Genomic DNA, 23792 nt, shown 5'->3' with positions numbered 1-23792 from the left:
AGCGTAGCCTCTGGGAGGCAGCATGCTTCGCTTCATCTCTACAGATGTACAGAGTACAGTGTAGACTTCTTGCAACATTTTTCATTCCATTGCGGCAGCAGGGGAAGCTGGAAAACTTTAACCTTACAAATGTCTTGGGTTCCCCAAACTTTTGTGCGAAATTATCAAAATTTGCATATCAAATGAAATGGGGAGCAACTTCCATTCTTTGACGGAACATATTGGCACTCAGTTGGCAGAAAAGTGATTGCAACACAAATTAGAAATGTAATAAACTGAAGACTGTTAATAGAACATTTTAATTTGCAGTACTTCACAGTTACCTAGACCACTTGCAGTTCTAGGAAAGGAAATGTGCTAGGCCTTTAACTTCATTTGACATTAAGTAGTTGTTTTCAGTATATGTTAAGGAAATTGAGTGGTCAATAGGAAATTTTTACACTGATAGTACCAGTCAAGTTGTTCAAATATATAGTAGGACGACTACATAAACACCAGGGGCTTCAGGTTCTCAAGCAAAATATTTTACCACATTTTGGGCAAATCTTTTGACAATCAAATTGACCAGAATGGAGCACTGATTTTCAGGTGTATTTTGGGGTTCTGTCCGAGTGCATTCCTAAGCATACGAGACCAGTAATACTGTTCCTCAGTCATTGATTATTGTATTATGGACTGTTGTTTCTACAGGAATGTTATGACATTTTGCAATTCTGATTGAACAGAGAGTGATCACCATTCTCTTGAGTTAATTTTCCAATTGTCAGGAGTAGGCACCACGAAGAAGATGCCCAACAGTGAGAGGGACTGGTTGGAGATGCCTATGGTTGACAAGGAGGCATCAGTAAGATTTACTAATTCGTACTAAATTTAGATATTCTCTTAAAATTGGTAAACAGTTCAGAAGCCAAAAAGGAATGTGTACGTTTGAGTTTTTAATTGAAACTATTTGGGACGGAGCTATTGGCAAACTGCATCCTCCAGTTCAGGAGGTCCAGGTTATACAAAGGGATGTCCCATGGTTCGAGGCAGACTGTAGAATCTCAAAAAGAAAATTGAACAATGATTTAATGAGTGGTATGTCCATGGCTGGCCAGATTTATAGTTTCAAAAGGGCATATGAAAACTGGCAATAGACCAAAAAAGAATGAATTGAAAACCAATGGGAGCTTTTAGAGGGCCGCGTTTTCAAATTACACCAAATTGTTATGCCATCTCCATCTAGCCCTTGGACCATCAACCCCCCATGGTTATAGGCCAACTTCCTTACTAGACATTGCAAGTAAGATATTCTCCAAATGTGTGTTGCTCAGACGGGAGCAGTGGACTCAAAGTAACAATATCTTGAGGCCTACCTAAGCAGGTTTTAGCGGAGGGCTTAATACAGTGGACCACTACTTCACTCTAAGCACCATCATGGAGAAATATTGTAAGTTTAAGGGGGGAGGGGGTATTTGTGGCTTTTATCAAATCTGGAGCTATAATTTGGTTTGATTGATAGAAATATCTTGTGGTGTAATTTACATTTTATTGGGGTCCCTAATGTTTTATTAAATCTTATCCAACTGTGATACGCAGACATCTCAGCATCTGTCCGATATACAAGATGGGGGAATTCTACATTGTTTTTCCCCATCAATGAGCTGAATTGGGGATGTTCAGTTTGAAGGTGTCGACCCAGCTGATATTTTTTACATCTGTGATTTTCTGCTAATCATAATGTGGATTTCAGTTTAAGCGCAATTGCAGCCTCGAAGAAAAATACTTCTGGTAGAAGCTGCGGTGGGTTGTAATGCACTGCCCATTTGTGCAGGGGGGTGGGATATAACTACATTTGGCAAATTAAGTCATCTCAAAAAATCTCTTAAAGCAAGAGCTTGCCTGATGGGGGGAGAGGCAGCTGTCCGAAATATACATAAACTGCCTCTTAGCTTTATATGCAGAATTATGTACACATATAAGACGGCAAGGAGAAGTCTGTGAAATAAGATAAGGAGGCTGATGAAGCTAATAGATTGTTTACATTTAACCACCACTCAATAATTGAAGGTGTGCAGGAGGAAGCACGGTGTGGCTAGAAAATGGCAGTCGGTGAAGATTTGGTCCAATTTCTGTTAATTTGTCATTGTTTTTCAGTTTTGTGTAAGCGTGGACATGCATGGTAGCTTTGTTTTATATAATTAATTGTAATGATCAGATTTTCTTAGCTGGTCTGACTAAAAGCTCCTTTTTTATTATGTGTTAGTTCTATGTGGATGTTATAATGTATCATACATGTTTTTAAATTTCACCACCTTAATGGAGAGATATGATTAAATATATATTGATTGAGTCATACTGGTCATTACATGACAGGCTTTGCAGATCTCTTAACTAGGGGTTTCCTAAGTATTCCTCCGGCATGACATGGCAAATAGTGCATTTTAAAGCACATGTGGCCTATTACATTGGTGAAAAAGTGGTTAGGAATACAAATAACATTTCTCTAAAGGATTTGATCCTGTTTCCTCTGCCCAAAAGGGATTTTACACAAAACTTAGTGGCAAACATTAGCCAAAACTTGGACCATTTGACGACCACTTCATAGGGTGATGTGGTTGTGTTAACTAGGTATTTGGATTCATTAGCTGGCTTGTTTATTTAAACATATTAACAGTGACTTCATTGGATTTGAATATAGGGCAAATTAATTATGAAAAGTGTGGCATGCATTTGTCTTCCCATCACCCATGTGTCAGATGGGCAGAGTATCAAAAAAAGACAATGTTTCCAACAGCACACTGTGTAATAATAAATATAGGTGACGCTAATGGTAATATTTCTAATAAATATAATGCATGGCGGCATTAAACACAAACCTCACTTGTACAAAAAGCAGTGCATGCAAATTATTTAATAAAGGAAGGTTGGGTATGCATGCCACCTATTTGTCCATTATGGGCCTACTAGCTGTACAAAGGAACAGACTAGGACACTTTTCTCCAGGATATAAATATGGGCATGTGGTTTAGTTACGTTGCTCATTAACACATTTGTCAGCTGAGCAACGTATCTGAAGATGACAGGGTTTTAACAATGACAGTGATATAATATGTGAGGCCATTTACTGAAAAATTGCACGGTGGCAACAAGCTTAAATCTTGCATCTACAAAAATAAGCCAACTGGAACCGCAGTAGGCTCATTGGCCACAAATCTTGCTCAGTCCTGGCTATATAACCGCGGTCTCATTCATTCGGCACCTCCATCTAGGCCTCCACACCATGGCCCAGAGCCACTGGCGAGCAACAATTTAGGGTGCCACGAGCAACATGTTGCTCCCAAACTACACGTTGGGGATCACTGGGCTACCAGATGCCTTTTGAGCGATCTTACACTGTGAAGCAGTGACATTTAGTGATCTCTGCTCTGTTTGGTGACAGTACAACAGATAACCAGAGTTGTCCATACATGAACATAATCATCCCATTACAGTTTTTTAGAATTCTGTTCATTTTATTGTTGCCATGATCTGTCCAAGGTTTCCCCAATGAATGTTTGCAAAAAAGGGTACTCTGGTATTGCTAACATGCAAGTGTTTCAGTCACGCAACAGTTGAAGGAATGGTGCGGCTCAGGGTCAAATATTGCTAACCATTGTCATTTAATTTTAACTGTAAATCATAATTTGTTGAATGTCCAGAAGTAAAGAAGGAATACAGAAACATGTCAGACCATCTCAAATGTTCATGTGTATTCATAATGATCCATCTCTTTAGGACCAGGATTGACCATGTAAGTCCATGGTACCACGGAAATCCATGGTCTAAGCCATTTATCATTGTGGTTTTCGATGGTTAGTCCGGGGCATTCCATGCTCATCCATTGATTTGGTCTGTGGTTTCTACGCTGGGATCTAGAGGTCTGTGTTTACCAGTTTTTCCATTAAAATTGGTGAATCATCAGAGATAGTCTGGGGGCCTTTTGATTATGGCATGCCCTGGAATCGCTTTCTGGGAGGATCGTTTGCACTTTTGGCAGTGCAGAATCTAACAATTTGGGGTCTAGGTGATCACAGCAGGTGCAGGATTTCTCTGTCCTCAGCTGTTTAGGACTTTATACATCTATCCGCTGGGCAATACAGAACTCCAACACTTAGTATAGCCTGTAGCACTCAGGTACTGGTAGGGTGGCGGAGCAGCCAGGCTTATCCGCTGGGCAATACAGAACTCCAACACTTAGTATAGCCTGTAGCACTCAGGTACTGGTAGGGTGGCGGAGCAGCCAGGCTTATCCGCTGGGCAATACAGAACTCCAACACTTAGTATAGCCTGTACCACTCAGGTACTGGTAGGGTGGCGGAGCAGCCAGGCTTATCCGCTGGGCAATACAGAACTCCAACACTTAGTATAGCCTGTAGCACTCAGGTACTGGTAGGGTGGCGGAGCAGCCAGGCTTATCCGCTGGGCAATACAGAACTCCAACACTTAGTATAGCCTGTACCACTCAGGTACTGGTAGGGTGGCGGAGCAGCCAGGCTTATCCGCTGGGCAATACAGAACTCCAACACTTAGTATAGCCTGTACCACTCAGGTACTGGTAGGGTGGCGGAGCAGCCAGGCTTATCCGCTGGGCAATACAGAACTCCAACACTTAGTATAGCCTGTAGCACTCAGGTACTGGTAGGGTGGCGGAGCAGCCAGGCTTATCCGCTGGGCAATACAGAACTCCAACACTTAGTATAGCCTGTACCACTCAGGTACTGGTAGGGTGGCGGAGCAGCCAGGCTTATCCGCTGGGCAATACAGAACTCCAACACTTAGTATAGCCTGTACCACTCAGGTACTGGTAGGGTGGCGGAGCAGCCAGGCTTATCCGCTGGGCAATACAGAACTCCAACACTTAGTATAGCCTGTAGCACTCAGGTACTGGTAGGGTGGCGGAGCAGCCAGGCTTATCCGCTGGGCAATACAGAACTCCAACACTTAGTATAGCCTGTACCACTCAGGTACTGGTAGGGTGGCGGAGCAGCCAGGCTTATTTTAGGAAGGAGCGAGAGCTGTACGAAGGAACAAAAAACTTGTAACATACATATGGTCCAAAGAAACACTTATACACTCTAAAGTTAAATAAAGTTATATACAAATATTGGTTTATTATATATATAAATATACACACACGCAGGTAAAGGGAATTCTTTAGAAAGGTAAGTACTATTACAATTAGAAAACACAATGTAAAACCAATACAATACTTCTGGTAACTAAACCACAGTGTAAACTGGCAGGTAAGTAGAAACCACTTTGTAACAAACAATGTAGTTACTTTTTAGAACAGTAGACACAATTCAAAAGTTAAGAACTTGGAAATTACTTTTCAGAATGGCATTATGCATGTCAAAGGTGAGTAATAACTTTGTTTCAGATCCTTGTGACAGAAACCACACCAACATAAGGCAAGTTACTTAATCTTTTCACAGAGCCTTGGTTTTAGGAGTTCTTCCCTATCTAGGTCTGAGTCTCTTTCAGGGTCTGATTGGAGGTCAAAAGGGCAGGCACAAGCAGTAGAAAAGTCAACAGTTCCTGTGGAATCCTTCTGTAGCAAGTGTTTTTCTGGGTAGAAGTGTTCAAGGACTTTGTAGAAGGCCCCCTGAATGCACACCAGCATTAGGACTGGGCGAACTTGTATGGTAAAACTCCCAAACGTATGAATCACCACCCTAACAACATAGGAGCAGCAGAATGACTCTGGGTAACTATTACCTCAAATCTCACAGTACCCCAGCAGTGAAAAAGATGATGCTGGCGGACGCCCTCACAATGCAGCAGCTACAGGACCCGGTCACCAAATTCTTGGTCTTCAGACGCAAGAAAGGACTTTGCAGCAGTAGTTGAGTGGAAAGACTCCCAGTAAAGGATTCCTCATTGCTTCTCATGGATCTGTTTTTCTTTCGCCCTTTTCAAGATATCAGATGAAGAATGGTTGTCGTCCGTTTATTTGCCTCGCTTTCTCGGTCCAGCACTCTTGTGAGGAACCTTCAATGATTGGGATTTTGCCTCTGGAGGTCCGGATGGAGTACACACATTTTCAGGAACATTTGTTCTTCGGAAGACGATGCACAGCACTCAAGCTCGAGGTCCCAGGGTATTGGTGTACCTACACTCCCTTAAAAGTCCCAGAACAGAGAACAGGCTGCCAGGTCAATTACAAAGAAGGAGACTTGGCTTGGGGCCTGCCCGATGAGAGATGGACTAATTGGGCAAGTGGGTAGTAGTCTAATGTTGCTCTCTGCACCAGAGTTTCATTTTGCTTACGTGCTACTAACGAGCCGAAATTACAAGGTTAGGAAAGCATGCCAATCAATCAGACTGTCTATGTAGCAACATGCTATACAATGTTACATAGGCCAACCTGCGGCCATTATTCTGCCTTAATCAGTATTATTCATATTTAGAGGTAGCTCAAGTCGTGCCTAACGGATAAGTGGCATCCAGTAAAAATACTAATACTTATATGATATATTGGAGCATATGTCCCCTTAACCAATCCCTCCCTTAAATAGGTTTTATAGTTTGCCACGTAGAATAACGTCATATCTGATGAACCTTGTGGTATAGTAGCTTTGTATAATCAAGTTTGAGTGTAAGTGGGTGTAGTACAACTTGTGGAGATCTTATATACAAGATTTACTCTCCATCCCATACTCAAAGATGATTTCATCCAACAATTGCGTGCATCACCACCCAATGGCATGTGAAGTCCGAAGATGGTTAGGCCACTATAATTCCGGTTCCAAGTAAGGCAGACAAGGCTCTCAATCCATTACGGTGAGCCGGTAAAAGTGCTTACAGAAACTTGTGCTGATTCTATTTATTCTTATTTTGTCAAAACGGAAATTTGTTAGATTGCCAGTTCTTTTCAAAGTCTCTCGGTCATTCTTTGGGACATTCCGTCCATTTCCCAGAATGCATTCTCAGGACTCTTCTTCTCACATTGTCCTTTGGATGCTTTGTTACTTTTGCTACGTTTCCCGGAAAGAAGTGTCAGTGCTCTCTAACCCAAAATGCCTTTTTAGAAGCTCTTTTAGGTCAATACATTTACCAAAATGAAGCGGTACTCTCTGTCCCATCTTCACTTGATCATCCCTTTAACTCACCAATTCACCTGGCACTTTGTAACTTTTGCACATATCCCTATGCTCGTAACAGGTCAGTCACGTCTTTCTAGCTCCCACCGGAGCTCCCCAGCTCTGGGGATAGAGTATCCAGCATACAACTCTCTCTTGGACTCTATCCCATCTTTTCACCACAACCTCAGTACCACTCCCAACAACCAGGAGTTTCTGTGCAATCCTCCACCTACGGACACTCTCAGCCAAGTCAAAGGTCCTCCATTTCAGAGCAATTTCTGGGCCTTCTCCCCTCCAGACTCCAGTAGCAACTGCTTTGGTCTTACCTCTTCCAGGTCCTCACAGCATCTCCCTTTCTGCTATGTCACTTCCACTTCTAGTACCTCTCCAGTCTTCTCCCCGTTTGTGGGCGGTCCTACGACCTTTTCACAATGGTTTCATTGGTTTCCTGATCTCTGGCTCATTTCCGAAGATTATTTGTATTCAACCTCCGCTTAAGTGGTCGGGGTGTGGTGTGGGAGAAGGGAAAAGAAGGTACAACCTCTGGTCGCCATCTTGGATCTCGTTACCACTTCTCTTGAGAGTTGTCTGGTCAGGTGTATGGGCTCCTTTCCCCCCATTCCTTAGCAAGCTTATCTCGCTGCATGTTTGACCCACATTGGCGTGCATGCAGCAATAAGGCTCCCTTAAGTGTATTTGTGACCCTATATGGAGGCTCTTCCTCACACCATCTTGTAACTGTCAAGTAATCCCAACTCCTTAAATACAAAAACATACCTTATATTTATTATTAGCAACCTCGCCATAGCTATGATTTGTTTAAGTGACTAAGATCTCAAGTGCATGCCACGTGATGTGCATGATTTTTCAGGACAGAATAAAGAAATGTGTATGCATTTGCTCAAATTAGGTTACCAGCAAAAAGAACAGATATCACATTTGTAATTGTCTATTTATAATGTGCTTAATACCCAGAGGATTCTAAGCGCGGACCCAGGGATCGAATCTGTCTTGCTCCGCATCATCTTGCTTCCAAGACGAGCGCGCTGCCCCTGAGCTATCCTCCTGAGACTTGCCGTGGATCCCACTTACCCTTTGCATAGGAAGAACAGAAAGCGTGGCCCCAACCTCATAATCAGCACTCACCGTCACCCTTAATGAACATGGAATGGAATTCGGCAAAATTCTCGATGCACTCCAGGAACTTTGTTATCTGGCAGTAGTTGTACAGAGACACGCAGACATCTTTGGGATTGCGGACGGTGTAGATCACCTGCAACAAGAAAGCTGTACTGTTATGGCAAGGGAGTTGTGAAAGACATCATGGCATGCAATAAGTCCAGATATGGGATTAATGCAATGTCGAAGCGGGGGAGGAGTGCACAATTCTGCCTACTTTCAAAGACCTCTACTGAAATTGTCAGGGCTGGAAATGGAAATTATTAGCTGGGGGATCTCACCAGAGAAGGAGTGGGGGGATGGGTGAGGAGAGTTTGCAGGGGGTTGGAGGGTGGTTAGGGGAGCGGGCAGCAACATGGGAGATTTTCTATGCCCCCCATGAATACATATTTCCATTTTAGGAGATTATCATTACCTGGAAAATAAACCAAGTGGGGTGTGGCGCACTTCCTATAATCTTGCAAGCAAAGTATAAAAAGTGCACAGAGCTTTTAAACATACAAAGGTTGCATAAATATTTTCTGTAGACTGAAATCCTAACAAACAAATTCACATGCAGCATTACTAGAAGTCGCCCAGTGGGTACATTTCTACCTTCCTCCTCACAACGTGGGTTCGAATCCTGGCTTCGGCAACAGAAGCAAGTTAAAAACACTAAGACCCTTGAACAGCTCCAAATGGATTTCCCATAACTGAGGGAATGTTTTTTGCCGGATCCCAGATCCGGGAATATCCATCACAATGACCAGTGCTGCGGGTGCTTCTAGATACCGAAGCAACTTTCCAGATTCATCCAACTGCATCCCATTCTCCCACTGGACTACTGAAAGGCTGCTAGCAGAGAGGGATTAACACCTACTCTTCATTATGAAACACAACCATTTACATAACACACAATCAATAGGTCCAGTCGAGTATTGTATTTAAATCTAGGTCTCTAAAACATGTATCTTGAGTTTCGAGCACTTGAATGCACCACATTCATGCTGCTGCGAAAACGTACCCTTCCCCCACCTGAATCCATGCTTTCTCCCTACATTCATCCCCTTTTCCTGCTTGCCTACACCACCACCCTCCTGCCTCCTCACTCTGTCACGTAGAAGGTGCTATGCTGGTGCTACGATGATGACACTCAACTCATTTTCAGGCTGCACTCGGCCACCTCCTCTCCTTCTCCCATCTCTGATTGCCTAACTGCCATTCAAGATTGGTGTGCCGCCAATGATCTTGTCTAAATGCCAACAAGACTGAGATCCTTCTAATCGGGATACCTTCACCATCCTTTCCCCTCACTCTCTGGCCGTCCTCCCTTGGCCGTCCTCTTACCCCCACCTGTGATGCTAAGAACCTTGGGGTCATCTTTGACTCCACACTTTGCTTCTTGGCCTACATCTCTAACGTCTCTAAAAAGTATAACTTCTTACTGCACCTCCTCAGAGGTACTCTGCCTTTCCTCTCTTTCCCCCAGAAGCTCATTGTCTCCCAAGGTCTGGTTCTCTCTAGGTTGGACTATTGTAACAGCCTGTTTCTAAATCTACCTGCCTCTACTCTCCACCCTCTGCAACTCATCCAAAACAGGGCTGCAAGACTTGTCCTTGGCCTCAAGCGCTGGGATTGTATCTCTCCAGCTCTGAAATCCCTTCACTGGCTCCCAGTGGATTCAAAGATTACATTAAAAAATCTCTGCATTGTCCACAAGACTTTCTAGTGCCTGGATCCTAAATACCTTCAACTATCCCTTCATAAATACCTCCCCTCTCAAGCTCTTTGCTCCTCTTCCTCTAACTCCCTCAGGATCAGTCATTTTTCAAAGAAACAAGCTGGGGTAGATCTCTATCTTCGGCTGGGGCCTCCCTTTGTAACTGCCTCCCTGCCACTCTGAAACTTGAGGAGAGCCATCTTCGGTTCCGGAAGCACCTCAAGACCTTCCTCTTTGCTTCAGCCTTTGCCCCCCCCTCTCTCCTGCTGATCTGTTTCTCTCTCGGCACTCTGCACCTGGCCACCCAATGTCCTCCAGGCCCAGGTACCTGCTCACCCTGCCACCCTCCCGCACTGCCTCCGTGTCACCCCTTGCACTGGGTTCTGTATCTGTACCCATAGAGTCCCACACCCCATTTCCTTTTTCTGCACTTATCAGACATACCCTGGCTGCCGCCTTAAGCCCAGCACTTGCCACTTGCTGACTGCACTACCACCGTTTATTGACTTTATTATTTATGATTTTATTTATTATTATTTTTCCGTTTCTCCTCTGCTCCCCACTTTCCACTTCTCCCCCTTCCTTGCACTTTTCCCCTTTCCCTTTCCCATGCACTTGCGCATTCTCAATGTCACTGGGCCTAATATGATCGTTGTTTTGTTCTCCCCTGTTTCCCTCCCTTGCCTTGTCGCGCTCTTAAACACTTGTACACGAGCATAATATAAATAAATATCATATTTTATCATATCATAAGGGACCATGTGTAGCATATTGCACAACACCAGCATAAAATAAAAAACATTAAATAAGTGTTTGCCTTTGAGTAGGCCTTTTCTGCACATTCTTTTGTTCCATTTTTGACAGGTGAGTTGGATAGCTGGGCGGTTTCAGAGTCAGGTGCTTATGGGCCGCTGGGCCCTGAAGCCTTATTGACCACTAATACAAAGATTCCAGGTGGCAGTCTGTTGGCAACGTCATTTTTACGCAACGCTTGGATTGAAGTCTTGTCATTGCTGGATTGTGATGCATTTATGTGAAGAAGTGCTTGGATCTGGCTGAATCCTAAAATTAGGGATAATTCAAGGACTGTTTTTTGGCCTGAATGGTTTTTGATGGGTATTAAACAAGTTTCTGATTTGGGGAATGAAGATCGGTGGTTGACGGCTGCTGAGCTGAGAGAGAGATGGAATTTTGATAGACTATCGGACTCTGCATATAGAAGCCTGAAGAGGGCGGTAGGTGAGGTAGACTGGTCTGACTCGTGGGATGTGAGGGCTTTTCTGACTGAATCTGATGAGAAGGGAAGTGGTCTGGCCAGTAGATTGTACAAGCTTATTGTCTCACATTATCCGAGTAATGACAATTTGCAGAGATGATGGAGTGCGAGAATTGGGTCTGAGATAGATGTCGATGCTTGGCAGAATATGTGTGGTAATGTCTCTCTGTGTTCGCTGAATCTGAGTGAAAGGTCTCGCCAGATTAAGATTTTGAATCGGGTGTATTGGTGCCCTGAAAGACTTCATAAAAGAGGCATGTCTGAAAGTGCAGATTGTTGGGGTTGTGGTCAGGAAGTTGGGACACTGGAACACATGCTATGGAGCTGAGTGAGGGTCAGGGATTTTTGGAATAAGGTCTGTGATGTGTGTGGCAGGATTATAGGTGAATGGTCTTTTTTTGATTTTAGGACGTAGTCCTAGGTGATGATTCAGGGTTGGATGATGTCAGATCTGCCCTGAAAAAGTGGATCTTTAGGGCATTTATTGTGGCCAAGAGATTGATTCTCCGTGGATGGAAAGGCTGTGTACCTCCGTCCTTTGAGGAATGGATTCAAGAAATGCACTGTCTGTCGAGGACAGAAAAATTGATATACAAACTGAAATGTAAATTGTCTACATATGAGAAGATTTGGAATGTGTTTAATGATTTCTTTTAGTCTATTTTTGTTTTTATTTGCATTCTTGTCATCTTGCTTGCTGATTTGTTTGATTTTTCTGTATTTCTGTAGATATTATAAATAAACAAATATAATAACCGAATCTGCAATGCATTCGTTGGACGTTAGACAAGATATTCTAAAAGGTTGAGTGCGCATGATTTGGGGGTTGCAAGGACAACGGCAAGGCTCCAACGTGTATACTACAACACCTGCTGAATCCTTGCTGTTGGCGTTCCAGTCCAAAAATTATAAATGTGTGCCAATTCAACCTTTATAACGTAGTTGGATAATAAAGAATTCAAATTGGGGTAGGGTGACCAGATGTTACAGTTTTGCTGGGATTGTCCAGGGAAATTGGGGCCTCGCCCCCCCCCCCCCCCCGTCCCGAGCTTCTTCTTTTTTTAAATGTAAACCCTATCCCGGTTTTGGGGTAAGGGAGGATGACAATTTAAAATAATCGTAATCGCCAATGATTATAAAGTAAATATACATCTTAACACACTCAGAATGTTGCCGTTGTGGGTTGGGCTTGGACACCCAACATTTGAGGCACCACCCACATGCATTAACTGGCTGCGCCCCACAGACGCATGGAGAACTGTGGACACCGAAAGGCCTGTCACACCAATCCGAGCAATGGCTCCTTTTTCATTAACATGCATACATCCTTCAAAACCGCACATTTTATAAGTATGATCAGTGATGGAAATACCATTGGATAAGATAGTAAGGGGCAGGCAGTGGAATTGGGGACGTGGGTTTTGAGGGGTGCAATTCGGCCTGGGAGTGGCAGGGGTTGGGGGGCAATGTTTGTCCTTCATTTATGTTGTTCAGCCGCCCCCGTTTATCTTCTCCTTGAAAATCTGATCACCCTAGATTGGGGTGCGTGCTACGTACAAAGCCTGTTGTTGTCTGCTTCCCGTACATCCTGATCTAAATCAGGGTTGGAAGTCTCTGAGCCAGGTGGCAGTAACAGACACGTGCATATCGTGTCTGTCTTCCATATCCCACGGGTGCAGAGTAGAAGGTCAGGCTTATTTGCACTTCAGCTGCTTTCAATGATCAAACACACTGAGTGCCTGATAAGAATTCCCACATGCGTCACTAGCGTGGACGTTGGATTTCACCGTTGGCCTGCCTTCACCAGATCCGGCAACAAGGCGTGCCCTGCCATGCATGGCCTTCACCGTTGGATGCAGAAAATGTTATAGCCCACTAAAATCACAACTGTCTAGGTATTTTTACGCAACTCAATGGCGCTCCACGGCTGAGCCCAGTCAGCAAATTTTCAAAGATATGGCTCTGCGCTGACCCAGAGCAAACAGAGGGCTTAGATTGCTTTGGAAGACCCAAGCCACTCTTGGCAGGGAGAAAGAGGGCTTTAACCTCATCACCAACCCTCCTGCTGTCGTTTAGGCAAATATACATATGGTGTGTGGGTGTTTGAGAATATCAAACAAATTAAAGGGGATTGTGGTTCGGGCCGAACCCCCGCCAAAAATAAAAAAAAAAAATGTGATGTGTTTTTTCGTTAAAAAAAGAGCGGTAAAAACCCTGCAAAAAAACATCCTGCGATGAAATGACATGGAATCGTCATTTCATGTGTTGTGAACTCGACTTTGTAGTGTAACAGACACTGAAACTGCATGTATGCTGCTGTTATGGGGGATTGAGATGTAAAAACAGGGGTTCTATTCATCCGTATCCCAAAAGCACAAACAATGGATTTATTTTGGCGCCCATTTAAAAGGTTTTGTGCCTTGAAATAATATTTTGTCCGACCAGAAGACTCTTTCTCACACAAAGTACAATCTCTGAAAGGAAGCACAAACCTGCATTTCCACAGCACTTGCACTGCGGCTGCAAGGTTGTTGGTAAGCGAGATAAAGAATCAAGTGGGCTTTCTCCTGTGGTTCGGTACACCCGATTTTGGTGTGGCCAGATCTGTGCGGGCTGATTTGGCACGGCCAGTTTGGCGTGATCAGTCAGGCGCATGGATGTTTCGGCGCAAGCATGTTTCGGTGTGGATAAGAACGAGATTTTCCAAACCATTCTCAGCTCACGTTTGCATTTGTTTAAATAGCGGGACGATTACACAGACACTGGCTTAGTGAGAAATTGCACCGAACTGGCCGCGCGTAACCGGCTGAGCCAAACCGGCTCGTGTGGCGATCTGTCTGCACCGAATCGGCTCGCGTCAAACCGGCCCTGCCGAAATGTCCTGCTCGGGCAAACTCGCAGTGCCTGCCCAATTGCAAAGCATCTTCACACTTTCTGTTGAGTGCTTTTAAAAATGAAGAAGCCTATCTGATAAATTAGATCTCCAGATCTATTATAACAAAATACAATCTTTCTGATTGCAACTGTCTTTAATTTGTTGCAAGTGCTATCCTTTTCCCTTTCAAAAGAAACATTTAAAGTGTCTCCCATTCAAAATGCACAGACATTCAAAATGTGCAAACATTTGGGTTCGGGGCATTAGGCATTGCTCGAATATTCCCTATTCAGGCCAAATATTATTATTACACAAATAATATCATCATGTACAACCTTTATTCAACATCTACAGAATTCATCTCACAGTGAAAACATATTAAGACATCATTACAAGGTGGAAAAGGAAATATTTTAAAACACAATATTGCACACTTCATCTCCTTTAAAACCCTTTTAAAATGAGGGCCTCGTAAGTTTCTATGCAGTGTTAATGCCTTCATTTTTTACACCCATGTACCCAAGCCCTATAAATATATGTTGCCACCCCGTACAAATCATCTTGGTGAGCAGTGCACTTACAGAAGTTCATCACTTCTACAACTTACAACAAATTGGACAGCAATCAAACAAAGGTTTATAATAATAAGCCATCCTTCTCCCCCTAAATTGCTCACATAACAGCATGAAATGCACCAAAGTTTCCTCAGCAGCTCCACAAAGTGCACATCGGCCACTGTTCGAGCCAACCCAGCTTTTAGTAACAGACGCAACCCTCAATATGCCTAATCTAAACTGTACAAAGAGTGTTCTTGCCAAATGGGGAGTGATAAGGTCAAGGCACTTTTCATAGCCAAAATCATGTTTGCCAAACAAGATATTCGGTACCCAGCCGTGTGGTGAAACTTGATTCTTCCATCCTCCTCCGCGATTGGACTATAGCAGATAGATTGACAGTCGAAGTTGATGCAAAATTTAGGTTTGAAGGATTGAACCACAACCCAGGAAGTTCTAGAGAGAAAAATGTCTTTCTTGCATGTGTCATCCAGGGCAAAGACCCTCCTCCCACTATTGACAAAACACGTTCCCGTGCTTCTCTATACACCGCGAGGCCAGGTAAACTCTACAACCTAACCCAGTAGAAAACATGTCTCAGAACAATATCATCGCTAATAGGCCGCAAATCTGCGTCCAGCCGGAGTGGAGCGTTCGGAGCACTCAGTGACAATGAATGTAGGTTCTTTAGGAGTAATCTGCAAAGGCCCCTAGTTAGAATACCCCCAGATGTTGGCACCATACAAAGCCGCAGCTCAAGGGCAGGTAGAACAGCACCATTACCATGCCTACAGAAAACAGATTGTCGCCCCCTTGTGTTTTTTGGCAAGAGTAGTTCAAGATTTGTCCACCTGTGCTCTCCAAGAACAAGCCTCTGAGAACCCAATGTCCAAATAGTAATAGGTTTCCATGTGTTCCAACTTAGCCCCATCCACAACAATACATAGTTCAAGTCTACTCATTTTATTATGTCGAAAACTCAAGTCCTTGGTTTTCCCAACATTAAGACTTAAGCCAAGATCTGTGCACTTACTAACAAAACAAAGAATTGTATGTTTCCGACCCATTGGGGATGCTCAGAGTACCACTGCATTATCTGCATAAAATAAGGTTGGCAACCTTTCCAGACCAACCTCTGTGGGACCCAGACAGTGTTGGGCCACATCCCTGCAGGACATAGTATATAATGGCAAAGCATCCTCACATTTGCAACTGGCCCTTGCCCAAGCTGCCCCCATAAGACCACGCCCAGACTGCTTAGGCCACGCCCCTTGCCACAGCCCCTCCCTTGATTTCTCACCCCACTTAAATCACTGCCAGCAGGTGACAAAGCTCTGTCGGTTGAGTGTTTGCTGCAGACATATGCCTGTGATTTTAATGAAGGATGTCGAAATCCGGTCAGAGCCAACACAGCCTCTCATACGCCAACAGTCTCTACTATGGGGCATTGGCGATATTGACAGTGCAAATGAAAAGACCTATTCCAATACGTGGACAGTGAGACATTGCTTTGGTGCATTAGAAGGTACTTAAAATAATGTAATATGCTTTTGCCACCATCGTGAGCCCTCAGCACTAGGACTTGTCTGAATGGATTTATGGTTTGTGCCCAAATCTGGGTTTCTGGACCTGGGTCTGTGGAGGGAAGATGAGAGGGTGGGACAGAGGGATTTGGGGAGTGTAAACACATATTTCACCTCTTTTTGACACACACAGGCCACTGCATTTGAGTAAGAGCACTCTATTATACGATTTGCAGCAGTGCCGTGCCCTTGCCACGAGGTTTGATTGCCACTCAGCTGCCAGGAGCAACACCTCACCTTAGCCTTAGAACTGGCGAAAGATTTTGGAAAGAGCTGCGCAGGCAAGTGAGAGGTGATGAGACGGGGTGAGGGACGGTTCTCCAGGAACCCGCGGCCCGTCGTTTGCTCCACCCAGGGAACACGCTCCCAACTGGGGATTGACTTGTATGGCACAGTATCTCCTTTGCTGTTGATGAGCGTCAGGATCTCTTGCATCCACGTGGTACCTGCAGGGAAAATAAAGTGGGTAACTCAGCTTCTCTCCGAAAAATGATAAAAACCATTAATCCCACAAGCAAACTTCTCCAGAACAATTCAGTCCAAGTTAATTTAACTTTCAGATAAGGATGCGATGGACACCGGACAATACAACTGGATGCCAAAAGATATGCACCGGCTACCCCTCAGAGACAGAATCAATGTTAAGATACCCGGCCTCTTCTACAAAGCGATTGATCACAACAACTCAACGCGGTGCAAGTGTTCAAGGCAAGCTGGACGAAAAGCACACAAGAAGCAGACTTTTTTTGGGTTCATTTACCCAGTTTGACCATTAACAAAAAAATAAGTGTTCCTCAACAATGATGCTTTGTGTGTCCTTAAGGGATGTCTGTCATTTAGTGGTTCCCAAGGGCAGTAAATCGTACCCCTGGGAGCTTCCTTGGTAGCCCTGGCACTGCTTCCCCTAATTTAGAGCATACAGGGGCAGTGGCACATACATACACTATAGCAATAGTCATCATTTACAGCTGCAGTGGGCACATATAATGTAATGGGCATTTATGCTGCTCCTGTTACTACTCCAGTGATCTTCGAGAGCAGAGGCTGGTTGAAGGTTTCCAGTCCTTGGACTGGGGTTGAAAGAGAAGAATGGGCGGTAGGGGGATTGAGAGGAGTTGGTGAAAGTGGGAACAGGAAGCACACAGGAGGAGGAGGTAAGACCATGAAGGAAGGTGGGGTGGGGGATGTTGGGCGTGACTTCTCTAGTTCGATGGTGCAAAAGTGCAGAAAAGTAGCAGTGCGGGGTACAGTTGCTAGTAACTTTACAGGAGTATTCTTGCTGGCAGAGGGGTGTTGTTAGGTCTGGCCAAGATCTGGGGCTACTCTAATGTCGGGACTGTCGGGACTGGGGGCTATAGCTTTTTGGTTGTAACCCCTGAGCTTCTATCCGGGGCTACAACCAAAAGACCTGGGGCTGTGGCCCCCTTAGCAACGTCTCTGTCTGGTACTGTAGTTAGATCATATAGATTCCAAGGGAGTCCAATGAAATTGGGAGCCCGGTTGAGTTTGCTGTACTTAACACTACTCCAATCAGCCCAAAGTGACTGTGTGACAAAGAAGACAGGGTCAGGGGAAGAGGGAAAGTGGCATATGGTGATTTTATTCAGCTGGGTGAGGTAGTGACTCGTATGCCAGGCATAGCATCCAAAGATTAGCATATGGTGATTGTTTATGTAGGAAGCCAGTCTATGATACTGTACTCCACAGACTCAACGGTATGCAGTGATTATATGGCATCCCAAAATAACTAATGCAATTACAATGAATACAAAACAACGAAAACGAAACAACGAATCTGGGAAAAAAACTAAAAATGAGGTTGGGAGTGGGAATAGTGGTTTTGAGGGTGGGTGAAAAGTATTAGGGAAAAGAAGGGGTGGCTTTGGGAGGAACCCCCCCCCAAAAACAACAAAAAAGGAATTTCTTTTTTTGGTATTAGTTTTTACTCGTAATTGCATTCGTTATTTTGGGATTCGATGAAATCAAATGTAACCATTCACACTGATGAGTGACTTACATCATCTTGAGCTATTTGACAAACAAGCCAAGGACCTCATTTACAATGTATACACATTGGGCATTGTCCAACTGCTTACAATGTCTACTCACAAAGCAGGACACACCCTGGACCCGATTAGGGTCTTTGGCATTGAGACTTGAAAGTGTAGTCCACAATCTCTTCAAACACCACTAAAGCACCTGCTATCCCAAAAGTAGTGTCTACCTGTTGAGAATATAGCAACTTCATCACCTTAGCGATCACATCAAGCAGCAGAGTGCTCCTATGGAAGTCCTCGGGAGTAGAAGTACGCAAACCGGCCTATCCCAACTTTCACTAACATCAAGCTACGCGTCCGGGGTCAACGTATGTGAGGAACTAGGCATGTGTGTGGATATAGACAGGATATCTTGGTGTGCACAAATCTGGTGTAAAAAAAAAAACATCTGGTAGCGAGGAAATGAGTATGATGAGGGTGAACCTGGAATTAGTGCTGGTCAACATACCAGTAAAGGTGTACGAACGGTATCACCTGCCTGTGTACAGTGCATGTGTTCCATGGGCCCCGTGCAAATCTTAAGGACACCGGCCTAAGTCCATAGGCTTGCATATACAGCACCATGTCCTCAAACCCAAAAGGCCTGCCTGACTCAGAGCACCATCTCTAACACCACCACCCTCTTCCTCTTATCTCAGGTTGTGTCACAACCCTCGCCCAAAACCTCCTCTGGCAGACCCATTGGCGTTGGAGGTGGAGTCAGGACTCAGGCCTCTAGAGCCTGGCATCCTCTTCAAAAGCCCTCATGGGGCCAGTCCTGGCACCTATGGCGCAAGGCTCATACACCATGAAAAATAATGTGCTTGGGAACTACTTTATTGTATTGTCAGCCAACATGGAGGCATCCACATAGCTTGGTTCCTAGGAAACAAGCTATGCGATCTAGTGTTTTGGGCGTGGTAGCCTAGGGACTACTTTACCTGGACTATTTTGTTGGGGCTATTTAAACCACACCCGAGCAAGATAACTTGCTTCGCGTTACTTTGCAGCTTGCAACGTGACGCTCACCGTGTCCAGCTATTCCCTCGAACCTCGGAGAAGCAGAACCTGCAAGGAGACAAAAGGAACATCATTAGCAGCAGCATCTTACCTGCAGTCTTCATCTTTAAACACTCGCAGCTACTGAGAACAGCTTCCTCGAATCTGCACGCATCCCAGACAGAACGACCTGAAAGAGGAAGATAGAGGCAACATTATTAGAAATCAGTAGAGACATTTACAAATTACAAACTGCTCAAAAGGCTTACCTGGCTGGTCGCCTCTCAGCTGGCACCACTCCGGACATTCCACTCGTGTTGAAGAACACCGCGACCTACAAGGAAGGAAAACACATGTTAGCAAAGGCAAGACTTCGCAGCGCTGCGCATAGCGCTTACTTACCACATTATAGCGCTCTTAATGTACCATCATTTACCAGCAGGGCTCAACCAAGCCAGTTCGCCGTGCTGAAGCTCTGCATACCTAAGGGAGAAAAATGAGACATTTTAAACAAAGAAAGGCATGCAGGATAGCAACAAAACTAAAGAACAGCAATAAGACCTACCTGAAAAATATCAAACGGGCTAGCGTCAGTGAAGTAATTGGACCGCACTCGCCCATGAAAGACAATGCGCCCCTGCAAAGAAGGCAGGACGGAGAGCACACCTAATTCTACCACAAGACAGAACCTTCCCCGCAGACCACATCAGAGCAAAGCTGAGAAGCATACCAGCGAGTAACCCGGCTGGGTGGCGTCCCTGTGGATACCAGGTGAGCGTAACAGGTTGTAATCATGACTTGACCGGATAAGTACTCATTCTGTTGGACCTGTGCTGATTGGTTACTGTGTGGCAAGTGATGGTCCCTTTATGTGCTGGCAGAAAGTGCTGGACATGGAAATCATTTGCTCTGGGTGCCCACAGGGAGGGGAAGGTGGAGATGGAAGAGAGGGGGAAAGGTGAGCAGGGAGGATTTTTGTCATCCCCCGATTTTGGCTTTCAGTAGATTAATCAATAACTCATGGAAATTGACCCAAGAGAAGAGGAGCATCTCTTATAATGTTGCAAGCAAGCCATATTTAAATATTTCCTGCATGGTACACCCCTAATGAGCAATTTTCACAGACATCCTGAACAAGAGATTCACTTGGCCTTTTGGGAAACAGGGTTCAACCTTGTTAGGAGCTGGCAGCTACTAAGATCCTGCTTATAGCTCAGGAGAATCCAATTGGCTTGACACCAACAGCTACCAGGAGCTACATTTGGCTCCACAGGTCAACTGGTGCCATGCAAACATAGCCATATGACATTTACCCAGTGCATCCCGCAATGTGTATAAATGAGCATTAGGACACAGCCAGAAGACATTTAGCACATAATGGGATCATCTACAATTGAGAAAAACTCAGTTTGCATGACACGTGGGAGTTTAATTTGTAGCATGCTATAGAACAGCAAAACAAATGGGGCTCTTATCCTAAAGCTGGTCTATAGGGTGACACCTTTAGCCTCGTTCCCTTGTTTCCTCCAATAATCATATGATTATAATGAGAAAGTCAATAAGACAATCTGTCGCGTCCTGCTGTAGTCAGGCGGCAAAAAGCCACAAAGCCGCTGAATATATAGCGAATCAAATGACTTGCAGAGATTTGAGCCAGTTGGTATAATATACAAAAAGGTTTTTAAACACTCAATTAACAAAGTGCCCTTCCTGATGACACGTGTTTCGGCTGGATCGCCTTCATCAGATCAGGGCAAATCCATGTATTCTTGTTTAAATTCTGCATTTTCAATTTTCAAATTGCATAATTCTCATGGGTTAGATCCTGTGTTTACTTTTGTTCATCCGCGTTGGCTCTGTGCTATAGATCAGCTCCTGGTCCTGACGTAGCTCCTGCTTATTGGGTGATGCCCGATGCCCAGGAGCTGCTTTTAGCTCCTGCTAATCCTTATTTCAAACCCCAGGGAAAGGGTCCCCAGATGTGTTTGAATCCCGGCTTCAAAAACACTTTGAAGGGTGCAAATGGGTTTCTATGATCCGGGAGACCATTTTTTAGCTCGATCCCTGATCTGGGAAAATCCTGCCCAATGACCAGAACCGTTGGCAGGTGACACGGCCCGTAGCTGCTAAGGCTGGAATCAGGCCAGGTGCCACCTTGGATGAACTGCACTGTGAGGCCGAAGGGGGAAAGGAGCAAAGGTGAGAGGGCAGTGCTGTACGGCCCATATGCTCATTCCCCTAAAACAGCACATGGGTGGAACCGCAGGGACAGGAGATGGGGAGAGAGACAGGGGGGTGGGGTTTGGTAATTGCAAGTTAAGGGGAGGAGGCAAAATAAGTTCAGATGTAAAAAGGAGCTGTGCAAGAAGGCAAAGTGGCTAAGCACAAAAGGTACATCGTTTTCCTTTTTTAAAAGACCTCTGTTTAGGTATTAAACTATCTCAGATGCAGCTCATAAATCACACCAAAATGTTTCAATTTTCTAAAAAAACTAAACATAACAATATATAATTCACAGTCACATGAAGGGTGCAACAAAAAAAAACAACATTACAAAGCAATTCAGATCTCCCAAGACTCACCTCTGGCCCAGCACATTGGGCACCAAAATCTGAGGGAGATCTCCAAAGAGGTCTGACAATGCAACTCTAGCCTGGCATGCAATGGACATTGGCACCTCAATAGGAGCCAGTCAGTACAACTAAACATACGTGTTTCAATGACTTTGAGCAGTGAATGGGAAGAGGGAGCAAATCACTTCCTGGGAGGACAGCACGTGAGGCGGGAAGCGGAACTCGCTTGCCACGCAGGGCTGTGCGACCTCCAAGTTGGCACGTTCAAACACTTAAGGGGACCTGCTGCCTTCCATCGTCGTATTATTCCCGCCCGCCACAACATTCATCTTTCTGACTCGCCCACTCCTGGACTATGCCACTCTTGGAGAAGGCATCAGATATACCAAACCCACACTTGCACCAGGATGGCCCAAGCACGTTAGAGAGCCACACACATCCAACAATATTGGATCCTTAATCCATAGCTACCAAAACCGCCTTTGAATCCAAAATACTTATGCCAGCACAGATCATGATCAACTTTCTCTATAAGGCGTACCATACAAGATGGGCTGATATGCATCCACCTTATAACGAAACATCTCCCCCTTGCCTGTTTGCCCGTTATCCCTGCCATCTTCCTGCTCCCCCTCTTTTGCATTCTCATTCTTCCTCACGCACCCTTCAGCAGAGTGAGGCCTGGTAGTCCCACGGCAGGGGCAAAATCTGCCACAGACAAGGATCCGGTGCTTCGTGTAAATAAAAAGCCATATGCGCTTTTATCCCCCATTCGACTTGGTAGAAATAATCGTAGCCCATAATGCCAAACAGGGGTAGCATGGGTTGCGGGGGCGTCCCCCACTTCCCTAGTTTGGCGTCATGGACTACGGGGGTTGTGGGGGTATTGTAAAGACTGGTAGGGGGTATCTGTACTTCTGCTCTCTATATGGTAGAGGAGAGGCACAGAAGACCCCAGCCAAGATTCTCTATAAGGTAGCAATGGACGAGAAATCAAGGCCTAGCTTTTCAGGAGGGGATGCGGGCTAGTTCTTAAGTACAGTGTAGTCCCTGAACCCCCACAAAGGAATGTCCACACACTGTATTACTGAAAAAAAGTCTTTATATAATTAATATTCAAAGGTATGTACATGATCACAATAACGCACTTTGCACTTGGAAGTCAATAATGATAAATATATACACGTCTAGAGTGGTACCACTAATGTTATCGAATCTCATTAAAGTGCATCAACTGTACGGTTAAAATGTCACACAGATCAATAACGAGTAAACTAGCAATAGAGATAGGCAGGAACGTAAGATGGTTGAAACAATAGGCAGAATGCTGGCCCCGTTACCTAGACACAGTTCTGTGTGGAGATCCCCCCACCTGGGCAACCTGTAAAATAAAGATATATGGCACAAGCCCAGTCCATATAATGTTCGATAGTCTTACTTCTTCCTATTAAGGTTTCACCCCCCCAATGTACCTGGTGGAGTAGAGTTCTCTGACGATGCACTGACCGATCCTTCTTGAGTGCCTCCCTTTCAGGCGGTAGCCACGGATCGTCGAGAGGTGTCGGGGAACTTGGCGTTCGGTGTCGGGGAATCTACGGCCCTTCTTGAGTGCCTTCCCTTTAAGGCGGGAGTCACGGGTCGTCGAACGTCCGACGGTGAACAGGGCGAACTACGGCAAGGAAGTGACAGCTTTGTTCCTAGCGGTGCTCGTCGACGACAGAGCGTTGGCGTCCTGCAATGAAGAAGCATGCGGGGTACCTCGGTGACGATAGTTCTGGACCGCAAGGAGATGATGAAAAACTGTGGCCCAGAAGGGCGTCGAGTCGTCGGCGTCTCTGCGGTCTGTAGGTGGCGGGAAACCCACCGGTGGATGCTCCTCGGCGCATCAACGGTCGGGCCTTCTCCAGCGGGA

General features: G+C 44.9%; 1 protein-coding gene across 1 annotated transcript in view; it reads right to left on the bottom strand.

Moving 5' to 3' along the window:
• Nucleotides 1–23792, bottom strand: part of LOC138454295 (sulfotransferase 2A1-like) — a 144305-nt gene that overhangs the window by 73244 nt on the left and 47269 nt on the right. The window contains exons 3-4 of the mRNA XM_069607031.1: nt 16510–16718; nt 8253–8379 (exon numbers count right to left, since the gene is read on the bottom strand). Coding sequence (XP_069463132.1) covers nt 8253–8379; nt 16510–16718 — 336 coding nt within the window. The remainder of the gene's footprint in view (nt 1–8252; nt 8380–16509; nt 16719–23792) is intronic.

The sequence above is a fragment of the Ambystoma mexicanum genome, chromosome 1p, assembly GCF_040938575.1.
Source record: "Ambystoma mexicanum isolate Mex_15411 chromosome 1p, UKY_AmexF1_1, whole genome shotgun sequence".
NCBI lineage: Eukaryota > Metazoa > Chordata > Amphibia > Caudata > Ambystomatidae > Ambystoma > Ambystoma mexicanum.
Note: the sequence above shows the minus strand (reverse complement) of the source record. Positions and strands in the feature narration are given on the sequence as shown.